Consider the following 13,174-nt stretch of genomic DNA (forward strand, 5'->3'; position numbering starts at 1 on the left):
TTACAGTACTTTTCAGGACTAGCGTGGGGGACAATGCACATGCCGCCTGGGCCTTTCTCCCAGCCCGCTCCTTCACCCCATGTACATGGTGTGCCCCCTGCACACTCATGTAATTTAGCAACCCGGGCACAAAATCGACTACCTCACACACTCTATGATCTCTAATGATCTCCCCACCTTATTTCTAGTCTCTGCCACATAAGCAATGAGGTTAATGAAAGCAGTAGTGGTGTGTTACGCATTTGTGGACAGAATTATGTGCCTTCAGCTGGTGGGACAATAACAACGTGCAACACTATTTCATCAGTATTTTCTGCCCCTTTTGGTCCTTTCCCATCCTTTGACTAGAGTCACTCAGCAGTAGAGTACGTCTCCAGTCACGAAGGCCACATGTGTGGGTGGAGTCAGAGCTGGCGGTACTGAACACACACAGCTTCTACTGGTCACGTCCTAGAGAGGCAAGTCCAGTCCCATTCTGCATGTTGTTGGTGTTATGCCAACACACCAACAATAAATACATTTTAACTGTTTCCTCTACTGTAATGTAACACTGAGCTTCCAGATGTTGTCGAGCAGCACACTATGTGCTGCTATGTTCTCAGATGCCATGTGGAACTGCTTCCGCAGCCTTAACCATACAGTGATTGAGATGTTTAGAAAACGTAATAAAGCGACAGACATGGTTCAGTTGGAACTTCATCAGAAACAAATGTTGTACAAGATCTTTGTTGTTAAACCACTTACACAATAGTCAACCTCAAGGAAGCCAACCCCATACACTCATGTGCTGAGGCAGTGAAATAAAGGCTGAATCTAATAGCCAAGTACCTGCTGGGATTTAAATTCTTAGTAGAATATAGGGCTTTGTACTCATTCAGATCTAGCTAAAAGAAATCCCAGCTCTTTTGTAGAAATCAGTGTCTGTCAGGCACTTACTCAGCACCTTTTTTGTATTGGGGATTACTGGACTCAGTTGATCTATTATGGTTGAACCAGAATGCCTAAAAATATGCTGCTTAAGATGTTTTGTTTTCTAAAGTAAATCTCTTATCTGACGGTTAGCCTCCAAATAGGAATGCTAAAGGCTGAATAACATGTACAATGTAGTGCTGAAATTTAATGCCACAGGAATAGAAAGATTTAGCTGCTCATCATGTAAGCATAAAATGCCAAGATTTCACCAACATTCTTGTGGTAATAAGCATCTAAAGAATGCTTCTTGACTTCACAGTACGCTTATGTAAGCATATATTCTTAGCGTATGACACAATGAAATTACATGCATGTGCCCGCTACAAGTCTGATGCTGAAAAGAGCCTCAACCTAGGTGTCCATTTTTGTGATCACAAAAAATTGCACCGACAATTAACAATGGTGCAAAATGACAGGGATTATCACTCTAATTATTGGACCCAGTTTTGCTCATAAATCCTGTCGTTAGAAATATAAATTCTCTAGCTCATGATCACCATTATTTGTACCTGAAAAATTGAAGGCAATATCTGAAAGATCAACCCATAGCATAAAACAGTGTTACCAGTTTATAATTACTAAGGCCCAGATCCTAAAGGTATTTAGGTACCCAACTCCCATTGATTTCAATGGAAATTAGGAGCCTAAGTACCTTTGTGAGCCTAATTGTCTGGGGTTAGGAAGACCATTCTCATATGGTCAGGTTATTTTCTAATTGGCCAGTGTGGGATTTCACTCAACTTCTTCTGAAGCTGCTGACACTGGCCACTGCTAGATAGGAGACAAGATACAGGACCATTGGTGTGCTCTAGTATGGTGATTAATCTATGGAAACTATGTATGGTAACAATCAATGGCGTACATCTCTTGACGTTTCCATTGAGACCATCATCAAAGGACCTCACGGACTTTACAGATATAAACATGGCAGCTGTTTAACAAAGCACAGCAACACCAGCCAACAGTAGATGACAACAAGTGAAGAACAATAGCACAGTTTGAAAGTGTAGGGGCTATTTAAAGAAGACTATACTCACAGAGAATGGCATTTAGCCAGTTTCCTTACTGATGACCATGAGTTGTCAGGATCTCAGTTATAACACATCCAAACGATCATATTTGTACTTTTCATAGAATCATATGCTTGTTATCTTGAAATGGGAATAAAAAGTTTTAATTAGGAAAAGATTTACATGAGAAATGGGGAAAACATATGTCTAACAAAATGTGATGAAATACGCTCCATGTTCTGTGTATGGATAATCTGTGATTAAAATTTCCAGACATTCTCTAGTCTGACTTGTGGTTATGGGATCATAAGGTGCTTATTAAATAGGTAGCACACCAGGCCAATAAGTCGTGAAGCCAATCATCCCAGTGCGTAAGGGGGATGGAGGTGTAAGCAGGTGATGCACAGTTATTTAAGAAGTTTGTAACCCATGCAAATGAGTGCCACACTCCTCTCACAGCAACTTTCCATAGACCCTGATCATCTTCTCCCCATACACCATCTCCCCTATGCCATTCCTTCACCCCATGCTGTGGAGGGTGGATGCAGTGGTTGGTCATCAATGGGCTCTCTAACTTCCCCGCCCCCAGACTTGGGAACTGGATCTTCAGCTCACTGGGCCCTGGCCTCCCTTGCTGACAACAGCATTTTGGCTCAGACAGTTGGAAGGTCTCTGTGGGCTGGGCTGTGCCAGTCAGTCTCCATAGCTACCGCTCAACCACACTAGCCGCCCTGACCCACAAAGCTGCTGGGTCACCAGGGAGATACCTAAACCCCTCCTTGACTTAAATCCCAAACTACTCTATATAACAATCAGTGGAGGGATAGGAGTAGGGAGGTAGAGTCACAACTCTGCCCCTAGTGAGGGGGTGATGTTTGACAGCTGCAGGGGTTCTTCCGTCTCTCAAAATTCACATCACCTTCTATAGCTGCAGGTCTCAGGTGGACCGGACCACCCCTGGTGATCTGGAGCTAGACTACTCAAGATCTGGCCTCACAAGCTTTAGTAGAGCTAGTAGAATACAGATCTATATTTCCATTTTCAATCTCAGCTTTACTTTATTAAGAGTTCTCTTGGTCTCACAGCTCATAATGTGTGTGCTCAGTCATCTCTTCTATTTTCCAACACTTTCCCTCTCCCCTCCAACTTTCCTCTCTTTCTGTATTCCAGGAGATATATTAATCGATGTAGTAGACAAGGCTACAGTTATAGGAGTTTATGGGTTTGCAGTGTAGTTGTTTGGACGTACTGCCTGTAACCTGTTCAAAAATGTGTGACTCTAGTGAGTAACCTAATCATCTAGCTTATTAAATGCCCGATCAGTCCATCTATGGCCACAGCAGTTTTTGGACTACAATTACACATCCTTCAGCAGCAATATTAAATTAATTGTAACTACATAAGTGTTCTACAACCACTGAACTATGGGTTTTCTGCCGCGGCGCATGACTGGGGGAGGAAAATGGAGCTTTCCAGTAGAGCACATGGCAAAGGGAGACAAAGTCCGTCTTAAGAAAGGGTGCTGCTCTGGGCAGTGGGTTGCCCATAACCACAGCACAGAAGGGCTTGCAGGAACAAGGGGGCAAGAGGGACTCTGCCCTTCCCAAAACACTGACAGACCTCTGACGTACAGAAGGGGTGAAATCAGACTAGCAGAGGGTGCGTCTCACGTCTTTTGTTATTTTTGAAAGCTCTGTAACTCTCTAGTGCTTTTAGTAAGTGACTATGGTTAGGAAATTCCTTGACCAAGCTTGTGTTTCTTGCTTTCCTGCCATATTTCCCTCACAGAATAGGCGCTGACTTATTCAGATCCCAGGGGGGTGCTCGACCCCCACTTCACCCCTTCCCCCAAGCCCCGCCTCTTCCGACCCCCGCTCCACCCCCTCCCCACCTCTTCCTGCCCCTGCTCCTCTCCCTCCCAACCCAGTGCCTCCTGGACACCACTGAACAGCTGATCCTCAGTAGGTGGGAGACACTGGGAGGGGAGGGGCTGATCAGCGCGCCGCCGGCAGGCAGAAAGGCTGGGGAAGAGGGGGAGGTGCTGATCCATGGGGCTGCTGGTGTGTGTTGAGCACCCGCTATTTTTTCCCTTGGGTGCTCCAGCATGCTCCATGGAGTCGTCACCTATGCCCAGATGACCACAGCCTAGGTGGGAGTCTCACAGCACATAAGCAACTTGGGGAGCCTCAGGAAGTCTGAGGCGCTGGTTTCGGCATTGAGAGGGGCTAGATTGTGGAACCCCATGTCCCAAGGAAGGCTTCAGACAAGAGATCTGAGCCTGGGAGTGAGCCCTAGAGATCCAGAGCTAGGACCAGGGACTAGACTCCACCTGGACCCTGTTGATTTAGAAGCACATGGGAACTGGCCATCTGATCTATTTTTGCACCGGACTAATGACAATTCAGAGGGGTCCCAGGCCAGGTTGTAACAATCCCTATGGGCTTGATTCTGCTCTTTCACCAGCATTACTCCATTGACTGCAGTAGCATTACCTCGGATTATCACCACTGTAAGTGAGATTAAATCAAGCTTCATATGTTTGTGTCATATGATTGGTGGGAGAGAGCACAGAGGCTTGATGGTGAATGGGGGCTCCTGGAGCATCTGTGGCTGGATGCAAAAAAACATTATTTTGGTGCCTGTTTGCAGAACATGAAGAATCCACTGTCTATCACTGGCACAAGCTCAGGCACCTACTTCTATTCCTTATTTGCCTTTATAGTTTTTCCTTTAAAAAAAATAAGAAAAAAGGACGTTAAATACAAAACCTCTGTTATTTCAAAGTTATATTTATTATTACTACACACACGAGTTAGGAAGATCAAAAGAAAACTTGCACCATAAATGTTAACTCAGCCAAACTGGACAGGACCAAAATGTTAAAATTTGGGTACCTAACGTTAAGTGTCTGAATTTAGGGTTCAGCACGTAAGAAAAAGTGGCCTGATTTTTAGAGGTGCTGAGCATCGCCAGCTCCTCTTGACTTCAGTGGGAGTTATGGACTCTCATTCACTCTGAGAATCAGGTTACTTTTATTTAAGGCCTTGATTCAGCAAAGAACCTATGCATGCGCTTAATGTTAATTGGTGCCTAAGTGCCTCAGCATATATTTGGGAGCCAATCTTTGGGCAATCACATTTGAAATTTTTCACTTAAGGTTTTTATTCGTGAGTGAAGCTTTGAGAGTGTCATTGTTTTACAATTTTCTAATATAAAATTTCCATTTAATTAAAAGAACACGGGGGTTTTATGAGACTTAGCCTAGGTAACCTCTTAATGGATATGTGCCCTGACTGTGGAATATAGCGAAGGAAGATCATTGCATAATGTAACTGTTGGATGGATGGTGCTCATTGTAAATGACTATTGCTGCCCCCAATCCACCCTCTGAATGCATCATTCAATGAAAGACTGCCTGGCTTTGTGGATAAATGTCTTCCTCATCTTCTAAAGACAGAAATTCAATTATGCTGTTGTACTTTTCTTTTTAGAAAATGGAGATCCAGCCCAAGCAATAGAAGGGGAACATAAACTTTGGTAAATTATAATTAAAATTAAGTGGACTGTCAGGTAATACAGTGCCTGATCCAAAGCCCATTGAAGTCAGTATGGTGTATTTCAATGGGCTTTGACCAACAAATAATAAGCTATCCAGACGAAAAAAGGCCCAATCCTGAAAATTATGTATGTTAAATTCCCATTAATATCAACAACAACTTTGCAGAGTCAGAATTCCTTAGAACAATGCAATCTGGTCACATGCTACACATCGCAAAACCAGGGCCATGGGGCTAGCAAAGTGTCGACACACAAGTGGGGGGCATTAGAAGGTGTAAGGAGTCCATGAGACTCTTCATTTGGCCCAACCATGTTGTGGCTGGGGAGCACAGGAACAGTGCCACCACAGAACAAGTTCTAGTTTTTGTGAAACCCCACCCTTCTCCCTACATTTGGAATATAATTACTGTATTTACACAAATAGCACAGTCTTTGGAGTCAGTTCTGCCCTCAATGAAATTTCACACCAAAGCTTCTATTGACTTTAGCAGGAAAAGGGCCAGTCCTTTATCACTGCAAACTGCTGTTTTTGTACTCCTGTCTTTTGCTCCAAAAACATAACACACAACATGACAGACATTGAGACACTGAGACAATTGGTCTCATATCCTCATATCTCGTAGGAATACCCTGAACGAAGTCTGGAGTGATTCTTTGGGTGAAGAGAAAAATTTTACAGCTGAAAATATTTTAGAGAGACTTTCCACTTAAAATGCTAACTCTGTATTTTACATTTTAATGGTACACTAATGTTGAATTAAAATGGAATCCCTATGGTAATGTGCAATATCTAAATCAATACCCCATAATTAGTGTCATGAAAATGAATATTAAAAGTTATAGTAGCAATGGAATATCCCAAACAAGGAGGGTTTTTAGCGAAAAAAGCCTTTGGTGTCCATTAACTCATGCCTGACTAATGCTAAATTGCAGCCAAATATCTGGAAAATACTTGTGAGAGCCACATTAATGCCCACAAAATGTATCCTAATTAGCGCAATTATGATAAATGCTGAAAGAATTCATTATGACTGAAGGCTTCTAATAGAAAGTTGCCCATAAGCTGCATCTTAACAAACTCTTCCATTATCGCCAACACAATGATGACTGCTGCCAGCACAATTACTATCAAAAAGCTGTAGTTTAAAAGCGTACATTAACTGTGACCAATCCCCTTAGTAAAAGTCTGCCAGTGATTGATCCCTTCTCTTTTTTGCCAGACATGCCTTTATAACAGCCTACTTGCTACCAGACCTTGGCATCCGCATCATGCCTTGTTTTAGGGTATGTCTACACTACGGAATAAGGTCGAATTTATAGAAGTCGGTTTTTTAGAAATCGGTTTTATATATTCGAGTGTGTGTGTCCCCACAGAAGTGCATTAAGTGCATTAACTCGGCGGAGTGCTTCCATAGTACCGAGGCTAGAGTCGACTTCCGGAGCGTTGCACTGTGGGTAGCTATCCCACAGTTCCCGCAGTCTCCGCTGCCCATTGGAATTCTGGGTTGAGATCCCAATGCCTGATGGGGCTGAAACATTGTCGCGGGTGGTTCTGGGTACATATCGTCAGTCCCCCCCTCCCTCCCTCCCTCCGTGAAAGCAAGGGCAGACAATTGTTTCGCGCCTTTTTTCCTGAGTTACCTGTGCGGATGCCATACCACCGCAAGCATGGAGCCCGCTCAGGTAACCGTCACCGTATGTCTCCTGGGTGCTGGCAGACGCGGTACGGCATTGCTACACAGTAGCAGCAACCCATTGCCTTGTGGCAGCAGACGGTACAATACGACTGGTAGCCGTCCTCGTCATGTCCGAGGTACTCCTGGTTGCCTGTGTGAGGTCGATCAGGAGCGCCTGGGCAGACGGGTGCAGGGACTAAATTTTTAGTGACTTGACCAGGTCATTCTCTTTAGTCCGGCAGTCAGTCCTATTGAACCGTCTTATGGTGAGCAGGCAGGCAATATGGATTGCTAGCAGTCCTATTGCACCGTCTTCTGCCGAGCAGCCATGAGATGTGGATGGCATGCAGTCCTTCTGCACCGTCTGCTGCCAGCCAAAGATGTAAAAGATAGATGGAGTGGATCAAAACAAGAAATAGACCAGATTTGTTTTGTACTCATTTGCCTTCTCCCCTGTCTAGGGGACTCATTCCTCTAGGTCACACTGCAGTCACGCACAGAGAAGGTGCAGCGAGGTAGATCTAGCCATGTATCAATCAGAGGCCAGGCTAACCTCCTTGTTCCAATAAGAACAATAACTTAGGTGCACCATTTCTTATTGGAACCCTCCGTGAAGTCCTGCCTGAACTACTCCTTGATGTAAAGCCACCCCCTTTGTGGATTTTAGCCCCCTGAAGCCAACCCTGTAAGCCGTGTCGTCAGTCGCCCCTCCCTCCGTCAGAGCAATGGCAGACAATCATTCCGCGCCTTTTTTCTGTGCGGACGCCATACCAAGGCAAGCATGGAGTCCGCTCAGCTCACTTTGGCAATTAGGAGCACATTAAACACCACATGCATTATCCAGCAGTATATGCAGCACCAGAACCTGGCAAAGCGCTACCGGGCGAGGAGGCGACGTCAGCGCGGTCACGTGAGTGATCAGGACATGGACACAGATTTCTCTGAAAGCATGGGCCCTGCCAATGCATGCATAATGGTGCTAATGGGGCAGGTTCATGCTGTGGAACGCCGATTCTGGGCTCGGGAAACAAGTACAGACTGGTGGGACCGCATAGTGTTGCAGGTCTGGGACGATTCCCAGTGGCTGCGAAACTTTCGCATGCGTAAGGGCACTTTCATGGAACTTTGTGACTTGCTTTCCCCTGCCCTGAAGCGCATGAATACCAAGATGAGAGCAGCCCTCACAGTTGAGAAGTGAGTGGCGATAGCCCTGTGGAAGCTTGCAACGCCAGACAACTACCGGTCAGTTGGGAATCAATTTGGAGTGGGCAAATCTACTGTGGGGGCTGCTGTGATGCAAGTAGCCCACGCAATCAAAGATCTGCTGATATCAAGGGTAGTGACCCTGGGAAATGTGCAGGTCATAGTGGATGGCTTTGCTGCAATGGGATTCCCTAACTGTGGTGGGGCCATAGACGGAACCCATATCCCTATCTTGGCACCGGAGCACCAAGCCAGCGAGTACATAAACCGCAAGGGGTACTTTTCAATAGTGCTGCAAGCTCTGGTGGATCACAAGGGACGTTTCACCAACATCAACGTGGGATGGCTGGGAAAGGTACATGATGCTCGCATCTTCAGGAACTCTGGTCTGTTTCAAAAGCTTCAAGAAGGGACTTTATTCCCAGACCAGAAAATAACTGTTGGTGATGTTGAAATGCCTATATGTATCCTTGGGGACCCAGCCTACCCCTTAATGCCATGGCTCATGAAGCCGTACACAGGCAGCCTGGACAGTAGTCAGGAGCTGTTCAACTACAGGCTGAGCAAGTGCAGAATGGTGGTAGAATGTGCATTTGGACGTTTAAAGGCGCGCTGGCGCAGTTTACTGACTCGCTTAGACCTCAGCGAAACCAATATTCCCACTGTTATTACTGCTTGCTGTGTGCTCCACAATATCTGTGAGAGTAAGGGGGAGACGTTTATGGCGGGGTGGGAGGTTAAGGCAAATCGCCTGGCTGCTGGTTACGCGCAGCCAGACACCAGGGCGGTTAGAAGAGCACAGGAGGGCGCGGTACGCATCAGAGAGGCTTTGAAAACCAGTTTCATGACTGGCCAGGCTACGGTGTGAAAGTTCTGTTTGTTTCTCCTTGATGAAACCCCCCGCCCCTTGGTTCACTCTACTTCCTTGTAAGCTAACCACCCTCCCCTCCTCCCTTTGATCACCTCTTGCAGAGGCAATAAAGTCATTGTTGCTTCACATTCATGCATTCTTTATTCATTCATCACACAAATAGGGGGATGACTACCAAGGTAGCCCAGGAGGGGTGGTAGAGGAGGGAAGGAAAATGCCACACAGCACTTTAAAAGTTTACAACTTTAAAATTTATTGAATGACAGCCTTCTTTTTTTTGGGCAATCCTCTGTGGTGGAGTGGCTGGTTGGCCGGTGGCCACCCCACCGCGTTCTTGGGCGTCTGGGTGTGGAGGCTATGGAACTTGGGGAGGAGGGCGGTTGGTTACACAGGGGCTGTAGTGGCAGTCTGTGCTCCAGCTGCCTTTGCTGCAGCTCAACCATACACTGGAGCATACTGGTTTGGTCCTCCAGCAGCCTCAGCATTGAATCCTGTCTCCTCTCATCACGCTGCCGCCACATTCGAGCTTCAGCCCTCTCTTCAGCCCGCCACTTACTCTCTTCAGCCCGCCACTTACTCTCTTCAGCCCGCCACCTCTCCTCCTGGTCATTTTGTGCTTTCCTGCAGTCTGACATTATTTGCCTCCACGCATTCGTCTGTGCTCTGTCAGTGTGGGAGGACAGCATGAGCTCGGAGAACATTTCATCTCGAGTGCGTTTTTTTTTCTTTCTAATCTTCACTAGCCTCTGGGAAGGAGAAGATCCTGTGATCATTGAAACACATGCAGCTGGTGGAGAAAAGAAAAGGGACAGCGGTATTTAAAAAGACACATTTTATAAAACACTGGCTACACTCTTTCAGGGTAAACCTTGCTGTTAACATTACATACATAGCACATGTGCTGTCGTTACAAGGTCGCATTTTGCCTCCCCCCACCGCGTGGCTACCCCCTCAACCCTCCCCCCTCCCTGTGGCTAACAGCGGGGAACATTTCTGTTCAGCCGCAGGCAAACAGCCCAGCAGGAATGGGCTCCTCTGAGTGTCCCCTGAAGAAAAGCACCCTATTTCAACCAGGTGACCATGGATTATATCTCACTCTCCTGAGGATAACACACGAACGGATGTTGCTTGAACGCCAGCAAACATACACTGCAATGCTTTGTTGTACAATGATTCCCGAGTACGTGTTACTGGCCTGGAGTGGTAAAGTGTCCTACCATGAAGGACGCAATAAGTCTGCCCTCCCCAGAAACCTTTTGCAAAGGCTTTGGGAGTATATCCAGGAGAGCCGCGAATGCCAGGGCGAAGTAATCCTTTCACATGCTTGCTTTTAAACCATGTATAGTATTTTAAAAGGTACACCCACCGGAGGTCCCTTCTCCGCCTGCTGGGTCCAGGAGGCAGCCTTGGGTGGGTTCAGGGGGTACTGGCTCCAGGTCCAGGGTGAGAAACAGTTCCTGGCTGTCGGGAAAACCGGTTTCTCCGCTTGCTTGCTGTGAGCTATCTACAACCTCGTCATCATCATCATCTTCTTCATCCCCAAAACCTGCTTCCGTATTGCCTCCATCTCCATTGAAGGAGTCAAACAACATGGCTGGGGTAGTGGTGGCTGAACCCCCTAAAATGGCATGCAGCTCATCATAGAAGCGGCATGTTTGGGGCTCTGACCCGGAGCGGCCGTTCGCCTCTCTGGTTTTCTGGTAGGCTTGCCTCAGCTCCTTCAGTTTCACGCGGCACTGCTTCGGGTCCCTGTTATGGCCTCTGTCCTTCATGCCCTGGGAGATCTTGACAAAGGTTTTGGCATTTCGAAAACTGGAACGGAGTTCTGATAGCACGGATTCCTCTCCCCATACAGCGATCAGATCCCGTACCTCCCGTTCGGTCCATGCTGGAGCTCTTTTGCGATTCTGAGACTCCATCATGGTCACCTCTGCTGATGAGCTCTGCATGGTCACCTGCAGCTTGCCACGCTGGCCAAACAGGAAATGAGATTCAAAAGTTCGCGGTTCTTTTCCTGTCTACCTGGCCAGTGCATCTGAGTTGAGAGTGCTGTCCAGAGCGGTCAAAATGGAGCACTCTGGGATAGCTCCCGGAGGCCAATACCGTCGAATTGTGTCCACAGTACCCCAAATTCGACCCGGCAAGGCCGATTTAAGCGCTAATCCACTTGTCAGGGGTGGAGTAAGGAAATTGATTTTAAGAGCCCTTTAAGTCGAAATAAAGGGCTTCATCGTGTGGACGGGTGCAGGTTTACATCGATTTAATGCTGCTAAATTCGACCTAAAGTCCTAGTGTAGACCAGGGCTTAGTCAAGTAGCTCCTGGTTAAGTAGCAAAGTGCTTAAGCACATGCTGAACTTTAAGCACATTGAAATTCAGATGACTTCAAAGTTAAACAAAGGCTTAAGTGCTTTGCTGAATTGAGGCAGCTGAGAAGGTGAATACCATTTCAGTAGACCCAGTTTTGTTCTATTTCATGGAGTAGGAAGATATCTTGATGCACTTAGGACCAGAGTCTGTGCTCGGCTGCTCTGTTACTCAACTACAGTGTTACACCAGATTTACACCACTGTAGCTGAGAACAGAATCTGGATCAACAGCACTGATACTGAAACCAGAATTTGGCTCAGAGACTGAGAATGGAAAAATGACTATATTCAGGAAATAATAATATAAATATAATTGCATTAAAAAAATTATGAAAAACTAAAACCCAAACCCTGCTAAATGAGTTTCCTCTTGGCCTCACATACCTAATAAAAACCAGGCAATATACAGTTTGTCAGGGCAAATGATTAAAGATTCCTTTAGTCTATAATACAACTCTCAGTCCAAAAGAAATTTTGATGGAAAAATGCTGGCCAACTCTATCCATAATCATCTACAGAATTGTCTATCAAGTTTCAGTTACACCACTACAGCACCACTGTATTGGCATTTTTAAATCAGCAGATCCAGATAACTTGCATGCAAGAGTTTTAAAAGAGTTGGCTGATGAGCTCACTGAACTGTTAATGTTGATTTTTCAATAAATCTTGGAGCACTGGGGAAGTTCCAGAAGACAGTTAATGTGCCATTTTTTCAAAAGGCTAAACAGGATGACCTGGCGATCCTGGGAAAGATAATGGAATGGCTGTCACTGGACTCGATTAATAAAGTATTAAAGGAGGGTAATTAATGTGAATCAACATGGGTTTATGAAAAACAAATCCTGTCAAACTAACTTGACATGTTTTTATCAGATTGCAAGTTTGGTTGATAAAGATAACAGTGTTGACATAATATAAATAGCCTTCCATAAGGCGTTTGACTTGGTACCACACAACATTTTGATTAAACAAATAGAATAATATAAAATTAACATGCCACATGGATTAAATGGATTAAAAACTAGCTAACTGTTAGGTCTCCAAATGTAACTGTGAATGGGTAATCATCATTGAGCAGGTATGTTTTTAGTGAGGTCCTGCAGGGATCGGTTGTTCTCCCTATGCTATTTAATGTTTTTATTAATTACCTGAAAGAAAACAAAATCATTACATCTGGATTGATTGATAAACTGAGCTCAAGCAACCAGTATGCATTTTAAGATGGTGTGACAAAGTTCCTCCTCTGCCTTGGTGGGTCCTGCGCTTATTGGCGGATTTGCTCGCTTTGGAGCTTCACAGCAGCCCTCAGTTTGGCCATTTTCATGAACCCACAGTCCAGGTCAACTCCTCCTGTGTCTGACCAGGAGTTGGGAGGATCTGGGGGGAACCCGGACCCGCCCTCTACTCCGGGTTCCAGCCCAGGGCCCTGTGGAAGGCAGCTGTCTAGAGTGCCTCCTGGAACAGCTGTATGACAGCTACAACTCCCTGGGCTACTTCCCCATGGCCTCCTCCCAAC

The 13,174-nt window shown here is 45.8% G+C and overlaps 1 protein-coding gene across 1 annotated transcript; it reads right to left on the reverse strand.

The window, feature by feature from the left end:
• Positions 1-534: 534 nt before the first annotated feature.
• On the reverse strand, positions 535-10,965 carry LOC141986802 (uncharacterized). The gene is made up of 3 exons (XM_074951785.1): positions 10,657-10,965; positions 9,618-10,077; positions 535-628 (listed from the first exon to the last, which is right to left on the reverse strand). The coding sequence occupies exons 1-3, from the start codon at positions 10,880-10,882 to the stop codon at positions 535-537; spliced, it is 780 nt and encodes a 259-aa protein (XP_074807886.1). The 5' UTR covers positions 10,883-10,965.
• Between the last annotated feature and the right edge of the window lie 2,209 nt (positions 10,966-13,174).

Source organism: Natator depressus, chromosome 1, assembly GCF_965152275.1.
Source record: "Natator depressus isolate rNatDep1 chromosome 1, rNatDep2.hap1, whole genome shotgun sequence".
Classification (NCBI taxonomy): Eukaryota; Metazoa; Chordata; order Testudines; family Cheloniidae; genus Natator; species Natator depressus.